General features: G+C 49.6%; 1 protein-coding gene across 1 annotated transcript in view; it reads left to right on the top strand.

Annotated features, from left to right (window-relative positions):
* Positions 1 to 27,047, top strand: part of SRP68 (signal recognition particle 68) — a 124,826-nt gene that overhangs the window by 11,380 nt on the left and 86,399 nt on the right. Inside the window, exons 3-8 of the mRNA XM_075347478.1 lie at positions 12,880 to 12,993; positions 13,233 to 13,428; positions 14,647 to 14,729; positions 14,813 to 14,922; positions 15,392 to 15,474; positions 26,177 to 26,317. Coding sequence (XP_075203593.1) covers positions 12,880 to 12,993; positions 13,233 to 13,428; positions 14,647 to 14,729; positions 14,813 to 14,922; positions 15,392 to 15,474; positions 26,177 to 26,317 — 727 coding nt within the window. The remainder of the gene's footprint in view (positions 1 to 12,879; positions 12,994 to 13,232; positions 13,429 to 14,646; positions 14,730 to 14,812; positions 14,923 to 15,391; positions 15,475 to 26,176; positions 26,318 to 27,047) is intronic.

The raw sequence follows: 27,047 nt of genomic DNA on the forward strand, positions 1-27,047 counted from the left end.
CTCTTTCCTTCGGACCCTGTCACACCCCTTGAGGCGCCTCATGCACTTCCTAGGGAAGATGGTGGCAGCAATGGAGGCAGTTTCCTTTGCGCAGTTTCATCTGCGTCCACTTCAATGGGACATTCTTCGCAAATGGGACAGGAGGTCGACGTCCCTAGACAGGAACGTCTCTTTCACTGGCAGCCAAAACCTCTCTTCAGTGGTGGCTTCTTCCCACTTCCTTGTCGAAGGGAAAATCATTCCTGCCCCCATCCTGGGCTGTGGTCACGACGGACGCGAGTCTGTCAGGGTGGGGAGCGGTCTTCCTCCACCACAGGGCTCAGGGAACCTGGACTCCGACAGAGTCCTCCCTTCAGATCAATGTTCTGGAGATAAGGGCAGTGTATCTAGCCCTAAAGGCATTCCATCGGTGGCTGGAGGGCAGACAGATCCGCATACAGTCGGACAATGCCACGGCGGTCGCGTACATCAACCACCAGGGCGGCACACGCAGTCGTCAGGCCTTCCAAGAAGTTCGGCGAATTCTGCTGTGGGCGGAAGCCACAGCCTCCACCATCTCCGCAGTTCACATCCCGGGCGTAGAAAACTGGGAAGCAGACTTTCTCAGTCGCCAGGGCATGGACGCAGGGGAATGGTCTCTTCACCCGGACGTGTTTCAAGAGATCGGTTGCCGCTGGGGAACGCCGGACGTCGACCTCATGGCGTCTCGGCACAACAACAAAGTCCCGGCATTCATGGCACGGTCTCAAGATCACAGAGCTCTAGCGGCGGACGCATTAGTTCAGGATTGGTCGCAGTTTCGACTGCCTTATGTATTTCCTCCTCTGGCACTGCTGCCCAGAGTGTTGCGCAAGATCAGGTCCGACTGCCGCCACGCCATCCTCGTCGCTCCAGACTGGCCGAGGAGGTCGTGGTACCCGGATCTGTGGCACCTCACGGTGGGTCAACCGTGGGCACTCCCAGACCGACCAGACTTGCTGTCTCAAGGGCCATTTTTCCATCTGAATTCTGCGGCCCTCAACCTGACTGTGTGGCCATTGAGTCCTGGCTCCTAGCGTCCTCAGGGTTATCTCAAGATGTCATTGCCACTATGAGACAAGCCAGGAAACCAACGTCCGCCAAGATCTATCACAGGGCTTGGAGGATCTTCTTATCCTGGTGCTCTGATCGGGGTTTTACCCCCTGGCCGTTTGCCTTACCCACTTTTCTTTCTTTCCTTCAATCCGGAATGGATAAGGGTTTGTCTCTCGGCTCTCTCAAGGGACAAGTATCGGCGCTTTCCGTGTTTTTTCAAAAGCGTCTATCCAGGCTTCCGCAGGTCCGCACGTTCCTGCAGGGAGTTTGCCACATAGTCCCACCTTACAAGCGTCCGCTGGAACCCTGGGATCTTAACAGGGTGCTAACGGCTCTTCAGAAACCACCTTTCGAGCCGATGCGGGATGTCTCTCTATCACGCCTTTCGCAGAAGGTGGCCTTCCTAGTGGCAGTCACATCACTTCGGAGAGTGTCTGAGCTAGCAGCGCTGTCATGCAAAGCCCCCTTCCTGGTGTTTCACCAGGATAAGGTGGTTCTGCGTCCGGTCCCGGAATTTCTCCCTAAGGTGGTATCCCCCTTTCATCTCAATCAGGATATCTCCTTACCTTCCTTTTGCCCTCATCCAGTTCACCAATGTGAAAAGGATTTGCACTTGTTAGATCTCGTGAGAGCACTCCGGTTCTACATTTCTCGCACGGCGCCCCTGCGCCGTTCGGATGCGCTCTTTGTCCTTGTCGCTGGCCAGCGTAAGGGGTCACAGGCTTCCAAGTCAACCTTGGCTCGGTGGATCAAGGAACCGATTCTTGAAGCCTACCGTTCTTCTGGGCTTCCGATTCCTTCAGGGCTGAAGGCCCATTCTACCAGAGCCGTGGGTGCATCCTGGGCATTGCGGCACCAGGCTACGGCTCAGCAGGTGTGTCAGGCGGCTACCTGGTCGAGTCTGCACACTTTCACGAAACACTATCAGGTGCATGCCTATGCTTTGGCAGATGCCAGCCTAGGTAGGCGAGTCCTTCAGGCGGCGGTCGCCCACCTGTAAGAGGGGGCCGTTTTTCGGCTCTTTTTATCGAGGTATTCTTTACCCACCCAGGGACTGCTTTTGGACGTCCCAATTGTCTGGGTCTCCCAATGGAGCGACAAAGAAGAAGGGAATTTTGTTTATTTACCGTAAATTCCTTTTCTTCTAGCTCCTATTGGGAGACCCAGCACCCGCCCCTGTTCCCTTCGGGCTGTTGTTCTTTTGTGTACACATGTTGTTCATGTTGAATTGTTCTTTTGGTTCATGGTTTCAGTTCTCCGAACATCCTTCGGATTGAATTTACCTTAGACCAATTTATAAGTTTCCTCCTTCCTGCTTTTGCACCAAAACTGAGGAGCCCGTGATGCACGGGAGGGTGTATAGGCAGAGGGGAGGGGTTACACTTTTTTAAGTGTAATACTTTGTGTGGCCTCCGGAGGCAGAAGCTATACACCCAATTGTCTGGGTCTCCCAATAGGAGCTAGAAGAAAAGGAATTTACGGTAAGTAAACAAAATTCCCTTCTTTTTTTTCAATGTGCTTTATTGCATTGAATGCATTAAAGCACATGTACCAACCCGCATGCGGCAAAACCGCGAACAATACCGCGGCAAACCGCATGCGGTTTTCGGGTGCGGTTTGCCGCGTTTTTTTACCGCGGGTGCGGTAATCTTTCAATGCCTGCGGAATTTTCTTGAGAAAATTCCATTTCTCTGATGCCTCATTGGGGGACACAGGACCATGGGTGTTATGCTGCCTATCCATAGGAGGACACTAAGTAGATGCAAAAGCATAGCTCCTCCTCTGCAGTATACACCCCCTGGCCGGGCCAGGCAACCTCAGTTTTAGCTTAGTGTTTGTAGGAGACACATCTTTCAAGGTTTTGTTATTTTTTTGAGGGCGACGGTTTCCTTTTGGGACCGATCTCCCAATACCATCAACGGGCGGGAACGCGGAGTGCTGCCTCCACTTACCCCCCCTCCTGCGACGCTGGATCCTGGGCTGCATCTCACTGGACGACGGGTCCCACAGACACCGATTTTTCCAGAGCCCAGGGCAGAAGCACAATTCCTCAGCCCCTCTTTGCAGGCTCTGAGTTGAACATTGCACTGTGTGACTGGACAGCAGGCTGACTCTGCTATTCCCACTGCCTGGACTGAGGCAGTGTTTAAGGTGAGATCCCCCCTGACTGGTTTCCCAGACAAAGGGAGAAAAGACGGTGCAGAAAGCCCCTTGCTGATTGCAAGGAGGGGAGCCCCAGGGATCCTGAACACACAGGGTTAATTTTTTCTCTGGCTTGCTGGCTGGAGGAGGAGGGGGGGGAGAGTCCCTTGCTGTTTGCAGAGAATTCCTGCGCATATAATTTACCGGTGGCAGGGGGTGGGGGGGGGGGGAAGAGCTCAGGGCTCAGCAACTCACACTGTTTATTTGCTCTAGCTGCGGCTCTGATTGCAGAAAGCCGGCAGAGATTATCCTTCGGTGACAAGCTGTGTGCTGACTGGAGGGAGATGTCACAGAAGCTCCCTTCCCGCCATTTTTTTGCTACCGACAGCAGGGGGGGCACACTGACTTATTCTTGGCGCTCTTTTAGCGCTAAGCCCCGCCCCCCCGCGGCCGCGATAATCCCCCCCCCTTCCCGGAAAGCGTGCGAAGATCTCCACAGAGCTTACTCCTTCCTGAGGACGCAGGGCCATCGGCTGATTCTGGTGAGGTACTTGCTTCACTTGTAGCTCTGCTGACCATTGCTCCCCATCATGGCATACTCCTATCAGGAACATGCAGAATTCTAAGGGCACTAAGAGCGCTAAGGCTCACATACTCTATTACTCAGCCTGCACTGCCTGCCACGCTGAGCTACCACGTAAACACACCCCTTCTCTCTGTGGTTCCTTTGCCCCTATAGCCCCCCAAGACCCCCCCCCACCCCCCCGCCACCACCGCCGCAACCGTCAGCCCAGAGCCTAGGGCTCCCAGCCCACCAGAATGGGCACAGTTTCTGTCCCAATCCATGGAAAAACTGTCACAGAACCTGGTTCTGGCTATGCAATGTCGTCCTCCACACCCTTCTGGGCCCCTGGACGGAACGCAGCCTGAGGATACCCCTATGGAGGATCCTTCTGAGGTAATCCGGGCACATGCTTCACCGGTTGCAGGGATCAGGAAAAGAGCACACGGCCGGGTTTCTCCAGCACTCTCTCATGACCCCCAGGGCTCTCCCTCGGGAGCACACAGGGCAGGCTCTCCAACACGCTCCACGGCGTCTGAAGAGCTGGAGGAGGGAGAATGCTGTTTGTACCAAGAGGATTCCTTGGCTTCAGCCTCCCCAGATGATCAAACTGCAATAGAGACTCCCTTATAGCAGCAATCAACCAAACTCTGCATGTGGAAGATCCCCCATCCACTACCACTGACCATGCGGTCTCCTTTAAGAGGGCAAGAAAACTCCGAAAGGTTTTCGCTGATCACCCAGAGTTTCAGGATATCCTCACAAAGCAAAGGGAGAAGCCTGACAGGCGCTTCGGTAACCGAAAACTCATGGAGTCCCGGTACCCTTTTGCCTCACCTGCCCCTAAGGGCTGGGCCGATCCACCCTCGGTCGACCCCCCGGTCTCCCGCCTTACCACAAAGCGCTCCTGTCTTTACCCGATGGTTCCTCCATCAAGGACCCGACAGACAGGTGGAGCACCTTGCCTGCTCTGCTTTTGAGGCTGCGGGTTCCTCCCTCTCGCCCTCCTTTGCCTCTGTGTGGGTCGCAAAGGCGATCTCGGTCTGGGCAGAATCCCTTAACACTTCGCTTGAGGAATCCCAGTTCACTCATACCTTCACAGAGGTAACAGCTCAAATTGCCGCTGCGGCGCAGTACCTCATGCAGGCCTCCATGGACGCTGCTACCTGCGCAGCGTTTGCCACCTCAAATACCATAGCCATCCGTAGAGCTCTCTGGCTCCGACAATGGCGAGCGGACTCTGCCTCCAAGAAGTCTCTCACGGGCCTTCCCTTTTTTCCAAACCGATTGTTTGGCGATCATCTGGACAAGCTCATTTCTGACGCCACGGGAGGAACGAGTACCTCCCTCCCCCAGCTTGAAGTCCAGGACGACCTTCACCAGACGTCCACAGTCCTCGTTCCGCTCCTTTCGGAACTCATTTGGGTGGTCGACATCCCGTGCTGTCCCCGCCACCAGCCACGGACTACGCAGGGACCGACCTTCTCAGGTCTCCCCAAAACCCACTTCGTCATGGCAGCCTAGACCGAAACAGTCCAGGACTAGGGAGACTCGTCCACGACGTTTTCCCCCCTCATGACTCCTTCGGCGCCCCGGAAGACACACTCATTGTAGGAGGTCGACTGCGGCTCTTTCAACACATCTGGGCTGCCGCCACAGACGACAAATGGGTGCGAGACCTTGTGTTTTCCGGTTACCACATAGAATTTCGGACCCGACTCCCGAGTCGGTTCTTTCTCTCAAACCCCCCAAAGACTCAAACGACACAAAGCTTTTTTCTCAGCAATCCACTCGCTCCAAACAGCAGGAGTGATAATACCTGTCCCGGACGACGAGAAGTTCAGAGGTTTTTATTCCAACCTCTTTGTGGTCCCCAAAAAGGATGGGTCAGTTCGACCTATCCTGGACCTCAAACACCTAAACAAACATGTGCATGTACGGAGATTCAGAATGGAGTCCCTAAGGTACATTATTGCATCCATGGTCGAAGGGGAATTCCTCGCCTCCATAGACATCAAGGACGCGTACCTGCACATACCCATCGCCCCAGATCACCAAAAGTTCCCCCGCTTCGCAATTCAGGACTCCCACTTTCAATTCGTAGCTCTACCCTTCGGCCTTGCCACTGCACCAAGAGTCTTCACCGAAGTCATGGCGGCCGCCATGAGCGTCCTTCACGCCAGGGGAGTAGTTGTTCTCCCTTACTTGGACGACCTCCTCATCAAGGCCCCCTCCTTCCGCGAGTGCTCAACCAGCGTACAGATCACTGTGGACACACTATCCCGCTTAGGGTGGCTAGTGAATCTAGACAAATCATCCCCGATCCCATCACGATCCATCACCTTCCTGGCCATGTCCCTGGACACCCGTCGGGGCTTGATCCTTCTCCCTCAGGACAATGCGTTCGCTCTTCAACGAGCGGTACGCTGCCTTCTACGTCCTCCGTCTCGCTCCATTCGATTCAGCATGAAGGTACTCGGCAGGATGGTGGCGGCTATGGAAGCAGTACCCTTTGCTCAACTGCACCTCTGCCCACTGCAGCTAGCCCTTCTAGCGGCCTGGGACAAGAGCCCCTTCTCCCTGGACAGACATCTTCACCTGACGCCTTCAGTCAGGTACGCACTCCGCTGGTGGCTTCGGTCCTCATCCCTATCAAAGGGGAGATCTTTTCTCCCAGTAAACTGGCTGGTCCTGACCACGGACGCCAGCCTCCTAGGCTGGGGAGTAGTGTACCGGCACCACACTGCTCAAGGACGTTGGACACTCCAGGAGTCTTCCCTACCCATAAACATCCTGGAAATCCGCGTGATCTTCCTCGCGCTCAGGGCGTTCTGCCCTCTGCTAGCGGGTTGTCAGATTCGAGTCCAATCAGACAATGCGACAGCTGTAGACTATATCAATCGGCAGGGGGGCACCCGCAGCAAAGCGGCTTATCTCGAGGCCCAGAAGAACCTCAGCTGGGCCGAATCCAGTGATTTCAGCGGTACACATATCGGGGGTAGAGAACTGGGCAGCAGACTTTCTAAGTCGCCAAGGCCTGGCTGCCGGAGAATGGTCTCTCCACCCAGAAGTGTTTCTACACATCTGCACTCGCTGGGGCACACCAGACGTGGATCTAATGGCCTCAAGGTTGAACGCAAAGGTACCCGCGTTCATAGCCAGGTCACGCGACCCGCAGTCCATCGGCGCGGATGCTCTAGTCTGCTCCTGCCACCACTTCCGCCTGCCTTACATATTTCCACTTCTACCCCTGCTGCCGCGGGTAATCAGGAAGATCAAGGCAGAGGCAGTCCCGGTGATACTGATAGCACCGGACTGGTCCAGGCGCGCCTGGTACGCCGAATTAGTACAAATGCTCGCAGACGTACCGTGGCGCCTTCCAGACATCCCAGACTTGCTGACCCAAGGGCCCATTTCCCATCAGAACTCCAAAGCCCTGAAGCTGACGGCATGGCCATTGAGCCTTGGGTATTAAGAGCGAGATTCTCCCCCCCGGTTATTTCCACCATGATCAGCGCCCGGAAGCCTGCTTCATCCCGCATTTACCACCGTACGTGGAAAATCTTCCTTTCATGGTGCAGGGAAACTAACGTGCAGCCTATGCCTGTGGCCATCCCCAGAATTCTCGACTTTCTACAGTGTGGCTTGCAAGCGGGGTTGGCTCTCAGTTCCCTTAAAGGGCAGATCTCAGCGCTCTCAGTCTTCTACCAATGCCGCCTGGCTCAAAAACCGCAAGTCAAGACCTTCCTCCAGGGCGTTTCCCATCTAGTTCCCCCGTACAAGCGGCCACTGGACCCATGGGACCTCAATCTCGTTCTGGACGGTCTCCAGAGGTCTCCCTTTGAACCTCTCAAGGAATCCTCCCTTGCTCTTCTGTCCTGGAAGGTAACATTCCTGGTGGCAATTTCGTCCATCAGACGGGTTTCGGAGCTGGCAGCATTTTCTTGCCGTGAGCCTTTTTTGATCTTTCACCAGGACAAGGTGGTTCTGCGCCCCCTTCCGGATTTTCTTCCAAAGGTTCCTACCCCGTTTCATTTGAACGAGGACATTGTCCTGCCTTCCTTTTGTCCACACCCAGTTCATAGGGTGGAAAGGTCTCTGCATTCGTTAGACCTCGTCAGAGCTCTCAGATATTACATATCCAGGACAGCCCCCTTTAGGAAAACGGACTCTTTGTTCGTCATTCCTGAGGGGCCTAAGAAGGGACAGGCAGCTTCAAAGGCGACTCTGGCTCGCTCTGCGATCCAGGAAGTTTACCGCTTGCAACTTAAGCCCATTCCCAGTGGGCTGCGGGCTCATTCCACGCGAGCAGTTGGCGCTTCGTGGGCCATTCGGCATCAGGCTTCAGTGGAACAGATGTGTAAGGCTGCGACCTGGTCTAGCCTACATACTTTTTCAAAGCATTACAGCGTCCATACCCAGGTTTCAGCTGAGGCATATCTCGGTAGGAAAATTCTGCAAACGGCAGTAGAGCACCTCTCTCAGTAGGTGCTCCAGGCTGTCTGGGACTGGTTCCTAGTCCTTGGGTTGCGTTGTCTTGTTTTTATTTTTCCCACCCATGGACTGCTTTAGGACGTCCCATGGTCCTGTGTCCCCCAATGAGGCGTCAGAGAAAAACGGATTTTTGTGTACGCACCGTGAAATCGTTTTCTTTTAGCCATTATTGGGGGACACAGCACCCACCCTGTTGCCCTGTCAGGCCTTGGTTTTCTCAGTACCTGATTTTGTTATGAATCTTCTTTTCTCATGTTCCTCTGTTGAGAAGTTCTTACTGGTTTTTCTCCTCCTGCTTGTGTACTAAAACTGAGGTTGCCTGGCCCGGCCAGGGGGTGTATACTGCAGAGGAGGAGCTATGCTTTTGCATCTACTTAGTGTCCTCCTATGGATAGGCAGCATAACATCCATGGTCCTGTGTCCCCCAATGATGGCAAAGAGAAAACAATTTTACGGTGAGTACACAAAAATCCGTTTTTTCCAGTGCGCACAAAGCCATAAGCAGTAAATTGGATTCCCATAGAAACGAATTGGAAAAGTTTTCCAAGAATTTTTGAAGCCATATTTTGAGAGGTGATGATCCACTCTAAAGATTTTTCCGAGAAACTCAGTGTGAACATATCCTAACAGTGGATTGCCAGGGTTAGGGCCCTAATACACATTAGATAGCTGTCGGCTCAACAATCATTGAGCTGACCTCCTCACCCTCCCATTGACAGGCATGATCAGCTAGTCCAAGTGCTCTCTATTCTCCCAGGCAATAGCTCTCTGAGTATGAGGATTGGCCTTTGGTATTCCAATGCGCCGATCCTTCTCATCCCTATCATCTGTCAGTGGAAAGTAAGGAGTCTTCTCCCATACCATTAGGCCATTGGTGGGTTTGGATGATTTTAATCTGTGCTTGGGGGCTCTAAGGCTAAGGCTATGTGCGCACAGTGCGTTTTGTGAGTGATGTGGAGGTTTTTGTACTATTTAGGGGCTACTGTGCTTGGGGGCTCTAAGGCTAAGGCTATGTGCGCACAGTGCGTTTTTCGCAGCGTTTTTGCGCGTTTTTCGGATGCGTTTTTGGCCTCAAAACTGCAGGACTTTGCTTCCCCAGCAAAGTCTATGAGTTTTCATTTTTGCTGTCCGCACACATCTGTTTTTTTTACCTGCGTTTTTGTTAAAAAAAAAAAATGGACATGTCAGTTCTTTCCTGCGTTTTTCTGCCTTTTCCCCCCATGCAATGCATTGGAAAAACACAGCAAAACGCAGAGATCCAAAACGCACCAAATCGCGGCAAAAACGCATGCATTTTTTGATGCGTTTTTTCGACGCAGGTGCGTTTTTGTGTGTTTTTAGCGGCCAAAAACGCAGCGTCAAAAAGACGCAGTGTGCGAACATAGCCTATGTGTGCACGCTGCGTTTTTTTGATGCTGCGTTTTTGTGCGTTTTTTTACCGCGTTTCGGTGAGTTTTTGGCTGTGTTTTGCAGCGTTTTTGATCTCCTGCGTTTTGCTGCATTTTTCCAATGCACTGCATGGGTGGAAAACGCAGTAAGGCTAGGTTCACACACTGCGTTTTTTTGACGCTGTGTTTTTGTGCGTTTTTGCGGCAAAAACCGCACAAACGCACCTGCGTAAAAAAAACGCGGCAAAAAACACACGCGTTTTGCCGCGATTTGGTGCGTTTTTTTGCTGCGTTTTGCTGCATTTTTGCTCACTGCGTCTTTATGCGTTTTTTTTTATCAGTGAACAAAAAAAAAAGGGCTGATGTCATTTCCTTCTTCAATGTGTTCTTTATTCTCCACTAGTGTATGCAGAAGAGCAGACAGCTGCAGAGCTACAAGGCTCAGCATATTCCATCCAATAGTGTATGCAGGAGAGCAGACAGCAGCTGCAGAACTACAAGGCTCAGCATACTCCATCCATGACTGTATGCTTGAGGGAGAGTCAGGGGAAGCAGACCTACAAGGCTCAGCATCCTCCATCCAATAGTGTATGCAGGAGAGCAGACAGCAGCTGTCGAACTACAAGGCTCAGCATCCTCCTTCCAGGACTGTATGCAGGATTTCTTTGCCCCCCCCAAACAAAATAAATGACGTGGGCTTCGCCATATTTTTGTATGCTAGCTGGGTACAGCAGGCAGGTACAGGCTGCCCACAACCCCCAGCTGCCTATTTGTACCCGGCTGGGAACCAAAAATATAGGGAAGCCCTTTTTTTTTTTTTTTTTTATTAATTATTTCATGAATTTCATGAAATAATTTTTATAAAAAAATGACGTGAGCTTCGCCCAATTTTTGAGTCCAGCCGGGTACAACTAGGCAGCTGGGGATTGGAATCCACAGTGCAGGGTGCCCATGCTTTCTGGGCACCCCCGCTGTGAATTGCAGTCCCGCAGCCACCCCAGAAAATGGCGCTTTCATAGAAGCGCCATCTTCTGGCGCTGTATCCAACTCTTCCAGCTGCCCTGATGCCGGGTGTCTCGCTGGGTAATAATGGGGTTAGGGCTAGCTGTATAGCTGGCCCTAAGCCCGAAATTCATGGTGTCACGCCAATATTAGACATGGCCACCATGAATTTCTAGTAAAGATAAAAAAAAAAACACAACACACAGAAAAATATTTTTATTAGAAATAAAACACAACACAATTAGTGACTCCATCTTTATTGAAATAAAGAACCCCCCCCTCCGCAGTAATCCTGGGTCAAGGGTCCCGCGCCGTCCAATCCGGATCCAATATCATCTGATCGGTTTGCTGGAAGGCAAAGCGATCAGATGATGTGTCAGGTTCTAGGGGCTGAATCACATCACACATCAGCTGATTGTATAAAAGCCGATTATACAATCAGCTGATGCTTCGGTGCAAAAAAAGAAAAAAATACTTATGTGCTGATTACCGGCAGCTTCTGGAGCGATGGGGCGGGAGTCTGATCCTGTCCGATCGCTGCAGCAGCTGCCGGTAATCAGGGATGAAGTCTCCTGACGCATTCGCTGATAACCGGCTGGGCGCCGGCGTCAGCCGGAGACTTACGATCAGCTGATGCGTCAGGTGACTGCATCAGGTGATCCATCGCCAGGTCCTGCATCCTGCAGGCAAACGTACCCGGGGAGACTGCACACACCTGGAGCGGCGGTACCGGTAGGAGGATCTGGGAGCGGGCATAACACCGGGAGTCTGCAGACAGGTGAGTATAACTTTTTTTTTTTTTTTTTTTTTTTCTACTGTTCACTTTTGTTTTCGCAGCCGCTTCCACCTCCCGCCCAGACATGGCGCCGCACAGCAGCATACATGCCCAGGACAGGAGGTGGAAGCGGCGGTGACTGTACCGGGAGGATTCACGCTTCTGTGTTTACTGACAGAAGGAATCCTCTTCCTGTACACGTCACTTTACTACCCACCTCCTGCGTTTATAGCTGCGTTTTTGGTCTTAGAAACGCACCAAAACGCAGCTATTTGCGTTTCTCATTGCGTCTTTCAACATCCCATTGCACTCAATGGATGAAAAGCGCAGTGAAAAACACGGGAATAATTGACATGCTGCGTTTTTGTGGCACCACAAAAACGCAGCTGAAAAAAAACGCTGTGTGCAGACAGCAAAAATGAAAACTCATAGACTTTGCTGGGGAAGCAAAGTAATGCAGTTTTCTGAGCAAAAACGCACCCGAAAACTGCGCAAAAACGCCGCGAAAAACGCACTGTGTGAACTTACCCTAAAACACAAAAGAATTGACATGACCATTTGTTTTTTCAGCTCAAAAACGCAGCTAAAAAAAAGTTGTGTGCGGACAGCAAAAATGAAAAGTCATAGGCTTTGCTGGGGAAGCAAAGTCATGCAGTTTTGAGCCCAAAAACGCTGCGAAAAATGCACTGTGCGCACATAGCCTTAAGGGGCTTTACACGCAACGACATCGCTAACTAAATGTCGTTGGGGTCACGGAATTCGTGATGCACATCCGGCCTGGTTAGTGACGACATTGCTTGTGAAATGCACGAACGACCGCTAACTATCAAAATTACTCACCATATCGTTGATCGTTGACACGTCGTTCTAATCTCAAATATCGTTGCTGTTGCAGGACGCAGGTTGTTCGTCGTTCCTGCGGCAGCACACATCGCTACGTGTGACACTTGCCGCTGGCAATAAGGAAGGAAGGAGGTGGGCGGGATGTTACGGCCGCTCATCTCCGCCCCTCCGCTTCTATTGGGCGGCCACTTAGTGATGCCGCTTTGACGCCGAACGAACCTCTCCCTTAGAAAGGAGGCGGTTCGCTAGGCAGGTAAGTATGTGTGACGGGTGTAAGCAATGTTGTGCGCCACGGGCAGCGATTTGCCCGTGACTCACAACCGACGGGGGCGGGTCCTTTCACCAGCGACATTGCTAGCGATGTCGCTGTGTGTAAAGTGGTCTTTAGAGTTGCCAATCTACGGTGACTGGCTGGCTAGTATGTCTTTATTTGTTATGTTAGGAAAGCCCCTTTAAATAGTGAGTTCACATTACATAAATTAGGGCTATTGACGTCACTGGTAAGAATAATGAAGATCCAACAGTATTGTTGAATGTGGATTCTAAAGGTTTTATGTCCTATAACCTGTGAGTGATGTGGAGCTTTTTGTACTATTTAGGGGCTACTGTTCACGTCGCTTGAGGCGTCTGAGAAAAACCCTCAATTTTAAGATGGGAAACAGACACAAATTTACTGGAAAGAAGGTGACTGTGGAGATGCTATCTGATAACAGGTGAGTCCCATGTCCACTGCTTTATTTCTGATATCTTTGACAAATCGCTGACCATTTTAACCTGTTGCTATATAGGTACAGACCTAATGATACTGTATATGTGGTTTCTTACATTTAAACCACTCGGAAGATGTCCCAAATGTACCCGAAATCCTGTTTTTGTTTTTTTTCTATTTTGCAAATTGACCTTCCATTTTTTTCTTAGAATATTCCTTTGTAATATAGTTAGTATGTTGCAGGTATCTACTTCTCATTTTGATGGATGCTGAGAGAGCTTGGAGCTATGCCATGCAGCTCAAAATGGAGGCCAATACTGAACCGCGGAAACGTTTTCACTTGGTCTCCCGATTGCGAAAAGCAGTAAAGCACGGAGAGGCTTTAGAGCGGCTGTGTGAAAGTGATCGTGTGGATGCGAAGACGAAGCTGGAAGCTCAGGTACTATCAGATTTTGTAGCATTGTACTTAAAGGGAATCTGTCAGCAGCTTTTTGCTATGTAATCTGAAGACAGCATGCTGCATGGGTTCATAGAATTCAAGGATGCCTGTCTTGTCAAAGTCCAATCTGATGTTTATTTGCAATGTTTAAGCAGCAGGAGCCTTTTCATTGGTTGAACTACAGTGTCTTGCGGTCTGGCACGCCCCCTCCCCTGACACTTTACTGTCAATGTACAATCTTTTTGAGAGCCTGGTGTGGGCGGAGAAGCTCAGTCAGCTCTGCTACATCTAAATATTCTGTTTCTGTCAGAACGGCTGCAGCCAGTAATCTAAGTGACGCATTGTTGGATTCAGAGTCTCTGCCTACATCATGCTGCTCTCATATGAGGTAGCAAAAACCTGCTGACAGATTCCCTTTAAAGAGTAACTGCTCTGTTGGTAAAATGTTTGACTTGAAATAAAGGCCTTAAGGGCACTGACTGTTCTGCTGTGATCTGCTCTCCTCAGAGAGGTCAGGTTAGCTGAAGATGGTCTTGTCTATTTCTTCTTCAGCACCTTCATTTTAACAACTTCTCGACTTTCTGCACATTGACTGCCACAATTTCTTTTTTTTTTTTATTGTTAAAAGTTTTCAGTCTCCAGTTAATCTTTCTTTGACAATCGTTTTGCGTTTTACACAAACGAACATAAAACTAAAATGCTTTCACTTTGATGATAAAAGATTACATGTTAAATGGATATCCACTTAAAATAGCCGCAGATCATTTTATGCCTTCTTTGCTACCTTATAACAAAAAAAGTACAATGTCACAAAAATAAATACAAAAGAGGAAAAAATGCTATACAAAAAAGAGAAATTAAGTGGAGGGCGCCGCTCACAGGCACTATTGGCAACACAAGGTATTTGAGAGAAACCTTGTTTCTCAACATAATATCGTTGTGGCCAATAATGAAAAGGGGTGAATCACCCCTTTAAGCTTTGTAGGGGTCACTTTGGCATATCGGTCATGTAAGTACCAGGTTTTTTATGTGTTTTTGTGAGAATCTTCCCTGGCCTGCTACAATTCTCAGGGAGACAATAGAGCAGTGCTGTCATGATCCATATGTTCTTTAAAGGCCTCAAAGCATATAAAAAGGTCCCAGCATGATGAAGCATGGAAAAAATATTATCACTGTGAAAAACCTTAGATGGCTGATGTTTCTTTTCCTCCTTTGCAGGCCTACAGTGCATATCTTAATGGCATGCTGCAGTTTGAGCTGCAACAGTGGCAAGAGGCCATGAAAGCCTTCAACAAGTGCAAGTGAGTGCCATTGGATCTGTCTGGATGGCATTTTGCCGGTAACACTAATGAATCACACCTTATTTTTTGTGTATTCTTCACAGAACCATCTATGAGAAATTGGCCAGTGCTTTCACAGAGGAGCAGTCTGTGCTGTACAACCAAAGAGTAGATGAGATATCGCCAAACATCCGCTATTGTGCCTACAACATTGGTAAGTGGTGAGGTTTCCTACTTGTTAGGCTATGTGCGCACGTAGCGTTCTGTCCCTGCAGAAATTTCTGCAGCGATTTGAACAGCACACGTGCGCTTCAAATCGCTGCAGAAAGAGTCCGTAATGAAAAAAAAAAAGCCGATTTCCATGTGCTCTGAGTGCAGCCCCTCCCATAGACAGAGCGGGGGATGCATGCAGAGCGCAGGAAAGAAGTGACATGTCACTTCTTAGAACGCGCGCTTCGGGCAGCAGCCGAAGCGCTGCGCTCTAATACGCCACGTGCGCACGGCTCCTGCATAATCTTCATAGATTATGCTGGGGACGCAGGACGCATGCAGTTACACTGCGGTGCAGATCGCAGCGTAACTGCATGCAAATACGCAACGTGCGCACATAGCCTTATAAGCGAGGTGGGATGTGGAAGGCATAGAATCCATTCTGACTAATATGATTATCTTGAATGGTTTAGGGGATAAGACAGCTATGAATGAGTTAATGCAAATGAGGCTCCGTGGTGGAGGTGCGGAAGGACTGCTGGCAGAGAAGCTGGAGGTATGTCTTTTTTTTAGTGTACCTAATAAAAGTAATATATTATGCATATATTTCTACAAGGCAAAAGTTTAAGGGGTGTTCATAATTTGTGTATCAGGCTAGGTCATCCGTATCTGATCTGCATGGTTCCGATGTTCAGGATGACTAGTGATTAACTGTTTGCAGCTACCACTCGTTGTACATAGCCAGAACAGCACAGATCTAGTAGTGGTCCTATTTGGGTGCTATAACTCTTATTTTGTTGTACCCGAGCACAGCCACTGTACAATGCTGTACTGTGAACTCTCTGCACACTGTGTTCATTCAGCCAGATAGCAGTTGGTCAGTGGTGTGACACTCCACTGATCTGGTATTGATTATCTAAGCTACTTTGGCCTCATCTGACCAGAGCCCCTTCTTCCAAGTGCTAGCTGTGACCCTTACATGGAAGTGGCTATTTGCAAACTTGACAACTTATGGCTTGCTTTCAGAAATGGCTTTCTTCTTGACGCTTTTCCATAAAGGCCTGCTTTGTGGAGTACACAACTAATTGTTGTACTGTGGACAGATTGACCTGAGTTGTGGATTTCTGCAGCTCGTCCATGGGCCTCTTGGCTGCTTTCCTAATTGGTGCTCTCTATGCTTGGGATGCCAGTTTAGGTGGACAGCCATGTCTTGGTAGGTTTGTAGTTGTGCCATGCTTCTTCCAGTTTTGGATGATGGCTTGAACAGTGCTGTGTGAGATGTTCAGAACTTAGGCTATTATATTTTTTTTTTATAAGATAACCCTGCTTTACTCTTCTCTTAACTTTTGTCTCTGACCTGTCTGATGTGTTCCTTGGTTTTCATGATGCTGTTTGATTCCTAATGGTCTCAAACAAGCCTCTGTGGTCTTCACAGAACAGTAGTTATCCTGAGAGTAAATTACACACCGATAGACTCAATTTACTAATTAAGTGAATTCTGGAGGCAATTGGTCACTCATGACTTTATTTAGGGGTATCCGACTACAGGGAACTGACTAAATGCATGTCACAGTTTTCAGATTTAAATTTAAAGTATTTAGAAAACCAGGCATTATTTCCTTTTCACTTCACAATTAATTGGTACTCTGTTGGTGTATCATGTAAAATCCCAATAAAATACCTTTTAATTTTGCAGGTATATTGTGTAAAAGTTTATGGGGTATGAATACTTTTTCAAGACATATACACTGGAGCTCAAAATTAGAGAACAATGTATGATCACTTGCTTTTTTCAGAATGAACGTAATCTACATTGATCAATATTTTGAAGGGTTTTTGTAAGGGGTACACGATGCCACTAGAACAGTGTTTTACAAAAGATCCAAAGTTTTTCAATCTAAAACCTTTATTTTGTCCAAAACGTGGTGATCATAATTAGAGAACAACAATGAGTGTAGCGCTGGGAAAGATTCTAACTACATTTTCTGAAGGTAACAGCAGTCATCAATCATAAGGAAATGTACAGGCCTTTTCTTTGAATGACTTCAGCACATCTGTGGCCACAGGACATCACTAGTCTTTCACACTGCTCTGGTTTGATTTTTGGTCCACTCTTCTTCCAGTCTCTTCCACAGTTCTTTGACTATTGTGAGTTCTTGGCTATATCAATGTCACCAAGGATTTTCCAGAGGTTTTCTATTGGGTTTACATCAGGACTCTGGGCTGGCCTTTTTGTTTCTTCAATGATTTTTGTTTAAAGGGACTGCTTTACCCATTTTACTGTGTGACAGGGGGCTTTGTCCTGCATTAAAATTGCTGGCTGATTAAGTGATGAACACAAGAAAGGAACCACGTGTTGTTGAAGGTTTTGATACACACTTGCATTCACTCTGCCAAGTAGCTGTATGATAGGTCCAACTCCTGCTGCAGAAAACATTCCCCAAACCATGACACTTCCTACACCACCTTTCACTGACTTCTTAACACTTTGGGTTCAGTCTTTCCCCAGTTTGTGGTCGAACACAATGTTTCCTATCAGACCCAATTAAATTAATCTTGCTTTCATCACTAAAATGAACTGTGGACCACTTCTCTTCTGTCCACACAACATGCTCCTCACCAAAGGGAGTCTAGCTTTTGATTCTTTCTGCTAATGAGAGGTTTGGTCACTGCAGAGTGGGCTTTCAGTCCAAATGCTCTTAAACATGGTGACACTGGATGACGAGACAGATCCTTACCCTGTTCAGTGCTGAACTGGCGAGCAATTTCGGCTGCAGTGTTGAAATGATTACCCATGGAGATTCTCCGCATTATCCGGTCTTGATTTCCTACCAAAGTTTGGGATATTTATCGGATTCATAGATTTTATCAAATCACCTATATACAATAACAAAACATCAGCGTATAAAGATATACTTTCTTCTCCTCCCCTTTTAGCCAGACCCTCCATGTCTGATGACGACATAATCAGACAGGCCAGTGGCTCAATAGGTAGAGCAAAGAGAAGCGACGACACTGTACACACCTACAGTGCCTACAAGTAGTATTCAACCCCCTGCAGATTTAGCAGGTTTACACATTCGGAATTAACTTGGCATTGTGACATTTGGACTGTAGATCAGCCTGGAAGTGTGAAATGCACTGCAGCAAAAAAGAATGTTATTTCTTTTTTCTTTGTCGCTCCATTGGGAGACCCAGACAATTGGGTGTATAGCTATTGCCTCTGGAGGCCACACAAAGTATTACACTTAAAAGTGTAAGGCCCCTCCCCTTCTGGCTATACACCCCCAGTGGGATCACTGGCTCACCAGTTTTGTGCTTTGTGCGAAGGAGGCAACACATCCACGCATAGCTCCACTTTTTAGTCAGCAGCAGCTGCTGACTATGTCGGATGGAAGAAAAGAGGACACATATAGTGTCCCCAGCATGCTCCCTTCTCACCCCACTGTATGTCGGAGGTGTTTGTAAGGTTGAGGTACCCATTGCGGGTACGGCGGCAGGAGCCCACATGCTGATTCCTTCCCCATCCCTTTTTACAGGGCTCTGGGTGAAGTGGGATTTACCGGTCTCCAGGCACTGAGACCGTGCTCCATCTACAGCCCCTGGAGAAGATGCTGGATGGAGCGGAGTACATCAGGGACATGGCCCTGCTTCCTCAAGGTACTCTGTGTCCCCGTGCATTTGGCGCTCACACCGCAGCATGCTGGGTGTTGTAGTGCGCCGGGGGACATCAGCGCTGCGGCGCCTGTGCCATAGCCTCATTCAGCTTAGCTGAAGCAGGCACACTTATGGGACTCGGCCGCGCCGGCCGCTGGGACTGCGGCACGGCTGGCACTTGTAGTGCGCCGGGGACTTCAGCGCGGCCTGCGCTTTTACGGCGGCCGCGCTGATAACTACAGTCCCCGGCTTTTGCGGCCTGCTTCCGTTCGTTCCCGCCCCCAGACCTGCCAGTCAGGAGAGGGGCGGGACGCTGCCCACGTCTAGGACTAGGGCGCGCCGGCCGCTGGAACAGCGGCGCGGCTGGCACTTGTAGTGCGCCGGGGACTTCAGCGCGGCCCGCGCTTTTACGGCGGCCGCGCTGATAACTCGAGTCCCCGGCTTTTGCGGCCTGCTTTAGTTCGTTCCCGCCCCCAGACCTGCCAGTCAGGAGAGGGGCGGGACGCTGGCCACTTCTAGGGCGGTCGCGCCGGCCGCTGGGACTGCGGCGCGGCTGGCACTTGTGGTGCGCCGGGGACTTCAGCGCGGCCCGCGCTTTTACGGCGGCCGCGCTGTTAACTCGAGTCCCCGGCTTCTGGGCCTAGTCTCCCTTCGTTACCGCCCACAGCCCTGACAGTCAGGGTAGGGGCGTGACGCTGCAAGAGCAGAGCTGAGAGCTGGAGTATGTTTTGCATACTCCACCCCTCTCACTGTGTGCAATTCCCGCACTTTCTCAGGCACGCCCACGGCTTCCTTCTCTACAAGGACACCGGCAGCCATTAGTGTCAGTTTCTGTACGATACAGAGACAAGTGTGGAAGACCCTGGCATTCTGATAGTCACACAATCGCTGTAACAGGCGTTAAGCAGCACCTGTGGTGCTAACCCCACTAGTGCAGAAGTGCACTTATAGATATGCTTGTACTATATACATTGCACTGTTTGGTCGCACGTTGTATATACCCTCCTGGATTATGCGGAGGAGTTATCAGCATATTCTCTGTGTAAAACAAAGGTGCAGAACCACATGTTTTTCTATACAGCTGGTACAGCATGTACGGCTATACGGCCGGCAGGTACATAGACCCCCATTGTATGCACTAATGGCCAGGGGATGAGGACGGTGTCTGCAGTATTTACTGACAGTTTTTCTGAGACTATGGCTATGATACTAGAAGCCTAGCAGTCCGGACATGTCTCTCACAATATGGGCACTGTTGAATCATTGATCCATGGTCCCCCTCAGTGTGAATGACTAACAGCTCCGGGAATGTCACACGCATCCCAGAGTCACGGCTCTGCACGGACGTCAGTCCCAGACAGCCTAAGTGGGCTCGCTATGAGCGGCCTCGGTTTCATCAGGGTCCTAACAGAAGGACTCGCTGTGTAATGAGGCGGAAGTAGCGGCTCAGGATTCTGATCCTGAGACCGCTCTCAATCTGGATACACCTGATTGTGACGCCATAGTAAATAATCTTATAGCGTCCATCTATAGAATGTGGGTTATTTCTCACAACTCCTCCAGTGGAGGAGTCAGCTTCAGTATTTTTCTGGACCACTCTGCCTTCAGAGAGGCAGTCCAGGAACACCACGCTTATCCAGATATGCGCTTCTCCAAACGGCTTAGGATACACGCTATCCCTGTCCCCTGACTTGGTCAAGGACTGGACCCAATGTCCCGAGCGGCATCCTCCAATCTCCAGGCTCGTAGCTAGATCCATAGTTGCAGTGGGAGATGGAACTGCAAACTCAAAGATGCCACTGACAGACAGATGGATCTCTGGTCGAAAGCCATCTATGAGGCTGTCGGCGCACCGTTGGCTCCGGCATTCTCTCCCTTGGGGCACTCCAAGCTATTTCAGCTTGTCTTACACAGATTGACACGGTTACACGTACATCTGTGCCGCAGGTGGCATCCTTAACCTCTCAAATGTCTGCATTTGTTTCTTACGCGATTCAGGTTGTCCTGGACTCTGCGAACCGTGCGGCGGTAGCCTCCGCTACTCCGTGTTTTTAAGCAGAGCCTGGTCTGCTCGTTAAGTGAATGGAAGGCAGATTCTGCTTCCAAAAAAGGTTGCCTAACCAGTTGCCTTTTTCTGCTGACCGACTGTTTGGTGAGCGTTGGATGTAACCATCAAACAGTCCAGGGGTAAGGATTCATCCTTTCCTCAGCCCGGACACAACAAACCCCAACAGAGCAAGAGGCAGTCGGGGTTTTCGGCCTTTTCGAGGCTCGGGCAGGTCCCATTTTTCCTCGTCCAAGGTGGACTCAAAAGGATCAGAGGAGCTAAGATTCTTAGCGGGCTCAGTCTCGACCGAAAAAGCGACAGTCGGAAAACCCGCTTCCAAGGCGGCTTCCTCATGACTTGCGGCCTCGGTCCGTAGCAGGCTCTCCCGCCTTGGCGATATTTAGCTGCCATAGGTCAATGACCATTGAGTGTGAGACATTCTGTCTCACGGGTACAGGATAGAGCTCACTTCTCGTCCTCCAACTCGATTCTTCAGAATTTCTCCACCTCCCGGCCGGGCCGCTGCTCTTCTGCAAACAGGGTGCACTCTATAGGCAGAAAGAGTGATGACCCCCGTTCCTCTTCAGGAACAAGGTCACGGTTTTTACCCCAAATTCTTTGCGGTACCTATAACAACGGGCCGTTCCGTCCCGTTCTGGATCTAAAAATGCTCAGCAAGCTCGTGGACACCAGGCGGTTCCGGATGGAATCCCTCCGCCATGTCATCGCCTCAAGGTCCCAAGGATATTTCCTAGCATCATTAGGCATCAAGGATGCTTATCCACACGTGCCGATTGATCCAGAGCACTAGCGTTTCTACGCTTCGTTATAGGAGACGAACACCCTCTGTTCGTAGCTCTACCTTCCGGCTAGCGACAGTCCAACTGGTCTTCGCCAAGGTCAGGGCAGCAGTAGTCACAGTCCTGCACTCTCAGGGTCACTCTGTGGTCCCGTATTTAGACGATCTACTTGTCAAGGCACTCTCTTAGGAAACATGCCAACACTGCCCGAACGTTGCGCTGGAGACTCTCTAGAGTTTTGGGTGGATCATCAACTTTTTAAAGTCAGATCCGACCCCGACCCTATCGATAACATATCTAGGCATAGAGTTTCTTACTCTCTCAGCGATAGTGAAGCTGCCGCTAGACAAACAGCATTCACTACGGGCTGCAAGCTCTTCTTTAAGAACCAGTCGCACACATTGACACGCCTCATGCACTTCCTACGTAAGATGGTAGCAATGGAGGCAGTTCCTTTCGCGCAGTTTTACTGCGTCCACTACAATGGGACATTCTCCGCCAATGGGACGAGGAGTCGACGTCCCTCAACAGAGTCGTCGTTCTTCTCAGGCGGCCAAGGAATCTCTACGGTGGTGGCTTCTTCTCACCTCTTGGTCAAAAAGAAGGTCCTTCCTATCCCCGTCCTGGGCGATAGTTACGACAGACGCGAGTCTATCAGGGTGGGGAGCAGTTTTTCTCCACTACAGCGCTCAGGGTACGTGGACTCAGCAAGAGTCCACTCTTCAGATCAATGTTCTTGAACACAGAGCAGTGTATCTTGCCCTACAATCCTTCCAACAGCGGCTGAAAAGCAAGCATATCCGACTTCAGTCGGACAGCTCCACAGCGGTGGCATACATCAACCACCAAGGAAGAACGCGCAACCGGCAAGCCTTCCAGGAAGTCCGGCAGGTTCTGATGTGGGTGGAAGACACGGCATCCACCATATCCACAATTCATCCCAAGTGTGGAAACTAGGAAGCTGACTTCCTAAGTCGCTGAGGTGTGGCCGAAAGAGTATGGTCTCCTCACCCGGACGGGTTTCAGGAGATCTGGCGCCGCTGACAGAGGCCGGACGTCGATCTAATGGCGTCACGGCACAACAACAATGTGCCAGCTTCATGGCACGGTTTCACAATCATCGAGCTCTGGCGGCAAACGCCTTAGTTCAGCATTGGTCGCAGTTCCAGTTACCTTAGGTGCCACCTCTGGCATTGTTGCCCAGAGTACTGCGCTAGATCAAGACCGACTGCGGCCGCACCATCCTCGTCGCTACAAATTGGCCGAGGATGTGTGGTACTCGGTTTTGTGGTGCCTCACGGTAGGCTAACCGGGGGCACTACCAGACCAATCAGACTGGCTGTCTCAAGGGCCATTCTTCCATTTGGATTCTACGGCCCTCAACCGGATGGTGTGGCATTGAGTCCTGGAACCTAGTGTCGTCAGGATTACCTCAGGACGTGGTTGCCACCATGAGACAGGCTAGCATACCAACGTCCGCCAAGATTGACCACAGGACGTGGAAGATGTTCTTATCTCGGTGCTCGGCGCAGGGTGTTTCTCCCTGGCCGGTTGCATCGTCTATGTTTCCTTCCTTCCTGCAATCTAGGTAGGAAAATGGGTTGTCGCTCAGTTCCCTTTAGGGACAAGTCTCAGCGCTATCTGTATTTTTTTCAGAAACGACGACTTCCTCAGGTACGCACGTTCCTACGGGGAGTTTGTCTTCTCAGCACTCCGTACAAGCGGCCGTTAGAGCCCTGAGATCTGAACAAGGTTCTAATTGCTCTCCAGATGCCGCCTTTCGAGCCTTTGAAGGATGTCTCCCTTCCCGTTTTTCACGGGAAGTGGCCTTCTAGTAACGGTCTCGTCTCTTAGGAGAGTTTCCGAGCTAGCAACGCTCTCATACAAGCTCCCTTCCTGGTCCTTCACCAGGACAGGATAGTTCTGCGTCCGGTTCCGGAATTTCTCCCTAAGGTGGTATCCCATTTTCATATCAATCAGGATATCACCTCACCTTCTTTGTGTCCTCGTCCAGTCCATCAATTTCAGAAAGATTTGCATCTGTTGGTTCTGGTGAGAGCACTCAGGTTCTACTTCCCGCATGGCGCTCCTGCGCCACCCGGATGCACTCTTTGTCCTTGTCGCTGGTCGGCGTAAACAGTCGCAAGCTTCCAGATCCACCCTTGCTCGGGGGCTCGAGGCACCAATTCTTGAAACCTACAGTTCTACTGGGCTTCTGGTTCTCTCAAGGCCGAAGGCCCATTCTACCAGAGCCGTGGGCGCATCCTGGGCATTACGGCACCAGGCTACGGCTCAGCAGGTGTGTCAGGCACCCACCTGGTCGAGTCTACTTACTTTTACCAAGCATTATCAGATGCATACCTACGCTTCGGCAGACGCCAGCCTAGGTAGATAAGTCATTCAGGCGGCGGTTGGCCACCTGTAGGAGAGAGCCGTTTGACGGCCCTATCATGAGGTATTCTTTTACCCACCCAGGGATTGCTTTTGGACATCCCAATTGTCTGGGTCTCCCAATGGAGCGACAAAGAAGAAGGGAATTTTGTTTACTTACCGTAAATTCCTTTTCTTCTAGCTCCAATTGGGAGACCCAGCACCCGCCCTGTTTTCTCGGGGTTTTTCTGTTTTTTCGGGTACACATGTTGTTCATGTGGTATGGTTCAGTTCTCCGATGTTTCCTCGGATTGAATTGGTCTTTAAACCAGTTATTGGCTTTCCTCCTTCTTGCTTTGGCACTAAAACTGGTGAGCCAGTGATCCCACTGGGGGTGTATAGCCAGAAGGGGAGGGGCCTTACACTTTTAAGTGTAATACTTTGTGTGGCCTCCAGAGGCAATAGCTATACACCCAATTGTCTGGGTCTCCCAATTGGAGCTAGAAGAAAAGGAATTTACGGTAAGTAAACAAAATTCCCTTCTTTATTTTTATTTTAAATTGTGAAAAGTTCATTCGGAAGGTCATTTATTATTCAACCCCTCAAACCACAAGAATTCTGTTTGGTTCCCCTAAAGTATTAAGAAGTATTTTAGGCACAAAGAACAATGAGCTTCACATGTTTGGATTAATTATCTCTTTTTCCAGCCTTTTCTGACTAATTAAGACCCTCCCCAAACTTGTGAACAGCACTCATACTTGGTCAACATGGGAAAGCCAAAGGAGCATTCCAAGGCCATCAGAGACAAGATCGTGGAGGGTCACAAGGCTGGCAAGGGGTACAAAACCCTTTCCAAGGAGTTGGGCCTACCTGTCTCCACTGTTGGGAGCATCATCCGGAAGTGGAAGGCTTATGGAACTACTGTTAGCCTTCCACGGCCTGGACAGCCTTTGAAAGTTTCCACCCGTGCCGAGGCCAGGCTTGTCCGAAGAGTCAAGGCTAACCCAAGGACAATAAGGAAGGAGCTCCGGGAAGATCTCATGGCAGTGGGGACATTGGTTTCAGTCAATACCATAAGTAACGTACTCCACCGCAATGGTCTCCGTTCCAGACGAGCCCGTAAGGTACCTTTACTTTCAAAGCGTCATGTCAAGGCTCGTCTACAGTTTGCTCATGATCACTTGGAGGACTCTGAGACAGACTGGTTCAAGGTTCTCTGGTCTGATGAGACCAAGATCGAGATCTTTGGTGCCAACCACACACGTGACGTTTGGAGACTGGATGGCACTGCATACGACCCCAAGAATACCATCCCTACAGTCAAGCATGGTGGTGGCAGCATCATGCTGTGGGGCTGTTTCTCAGCCAAGGGGCCTGGCCATCTGGTCCGCATCCATGGGAAGATGGATAGCACGGCCTACCTGGAAATTTTGGACAAGAACCTCCGCTCCTCCATCAAGGATCTTAAGATGGGTCGTCATCTCATCTTCCAACAAGACAACGACCCAAAGCACACAGCCAAGAAAACCAAGGCCTGGTTCAAGAGGGAAAAAATCAAGGTGTTGCAGTGGCCTAGTCAGTCTCCTGACCTTAACCCAATTGAAAACTTGTGGAAGGAGCTCAAGATTAAAGTCCACATGAGACACCCAAAGAACCTAGATAACTTGGAGAAGATCTGCATGGAGGAGTGGGCCAAGATAACTCCAGAGACCTGAGCCGGCCTGATCAGGTCTATAAAAGACGATTATTAGCTGTAATTGCAAACAAGGGTTATTCCACAAAATATTAAACCTAGGGGTTGAATAATAATTGACCCACACTTTTATGTTGAAAATTTATTAAAATTTAACTGAGCAACATAACTTGTTTGTTTGTAAGATTTATGCATCTGTTAATAAATCCTGCTCTTGTTTGAAGTTTGCAGGCTCTAACTTATTTGCATCTTATCAAACCTGCTAAATCTGCAGGGGGTTGAATACTACTTGTAGGCACTGTATCTAGTACCACTCCCGAATGCGAACCATTCAGATAACCCACCATTTGCCAATATCTTAACCCATTGTTGCCCATCTCCTGCAATGTCCTTCTATTGTATGTTGTACACATAGAATACTGCAAATTGAAAATTACAAACCACCGGTTGCAAAGTCACATATGACAATAAATATGTATAAGGAAGTGCATCTCCAACCGAAGGGAAACCCTGCAGCAGAAAGCACTTCATGAGTTTGAGCTGCCACTGTCAGACTACACAGAGGTGGAATAGAGCTATGAGTGACTTACCATGGGTCCTGATGACGAAGTGGCCGGTTTATGTATAGGGAAATGACACTGCACATTGAATGATCTTGTATTAATGTCTCATACTTTTTTTTTTCCCGCAGACTCTTATCTCACAGACTAGGGCAAAACAAGCTGCTACCATGAGTGAGGTGGAATGGCGAGGGCGCGCAATTCCTGTTAAGATTGATAAAGTGCGAATTTTCCTCCTTGGACTGGCAGATACAGAAGCTGCAATTTCACAGGTAAGGGCAACAGACAACACTGTCAAAGACAAAATATATTTCTACTTGGGAAAGACTAGGTTTTTAAAAAGAAACCGCAAAAGAGAAACAGTGGTTTGTATTAACTACAGTGTTCTGGCCGTATCAAGGTGAATATGTCTCCATAAGTTTCTTAAAAGGAAAATTTAAAACTGGCAACTAAACCCTTATCGCCATATAAGTACTGGGTACATCGTATACCAGCTCCCTGACTGATGCGGGCTCGCAAGCTGAACCTGCATTTTTCCCGGCAGGTGGCTGATAATTAGCCAGCAACTGGTGGAGCAGAGCTCTGCTAATGGCTATTAACCTGTCCATCTGTGACAATGGCATTTACATCACGCCTGACTGGGGGAGCGTCACTCAATGCACTCATTGGCGCTCCTGTGATGTGATGGCATGGGGCGATGGGCTGACCTACTGGCCCGGGGTTTGCTGAAGACCCCTATGCCTGTAATGACTGTACTCCTGTGAAAGTCAGCCTAAAGCTGGCGTTCCTAGAAGACTGTATTTCTTGCTCTGTACAACAATACTGTGGTATTGCTATATATAGCACGGATGATCGCAGGTTTGGTTCAAGAACTAACAAATGTAGGAAAAAACAGTAAGAATATAATTATATAATATATATTGTATAATTTATAGATGTGTGTGTGTGTGTGTGTGTGTGTATGTATGTGTATATATAATATAATTACCGTATTTCTTTGTC

This window comes from Anomaloglossus baeobatrachus, chromosome 5, assembly GCF_048569485.1.
Source record: "Anomaloglossus baeobatrachus isolate aAnoBae1 chromosome 5, aAnoBae1.hap1, whole genome shotgun sequence".
Lineage (NCBI taxonomy): Eukaryota > Metazoa > Chordata > Amphibia > Anura > Aromobatidae > Anomaloglossus > Anomaloglossus baeobatrachus.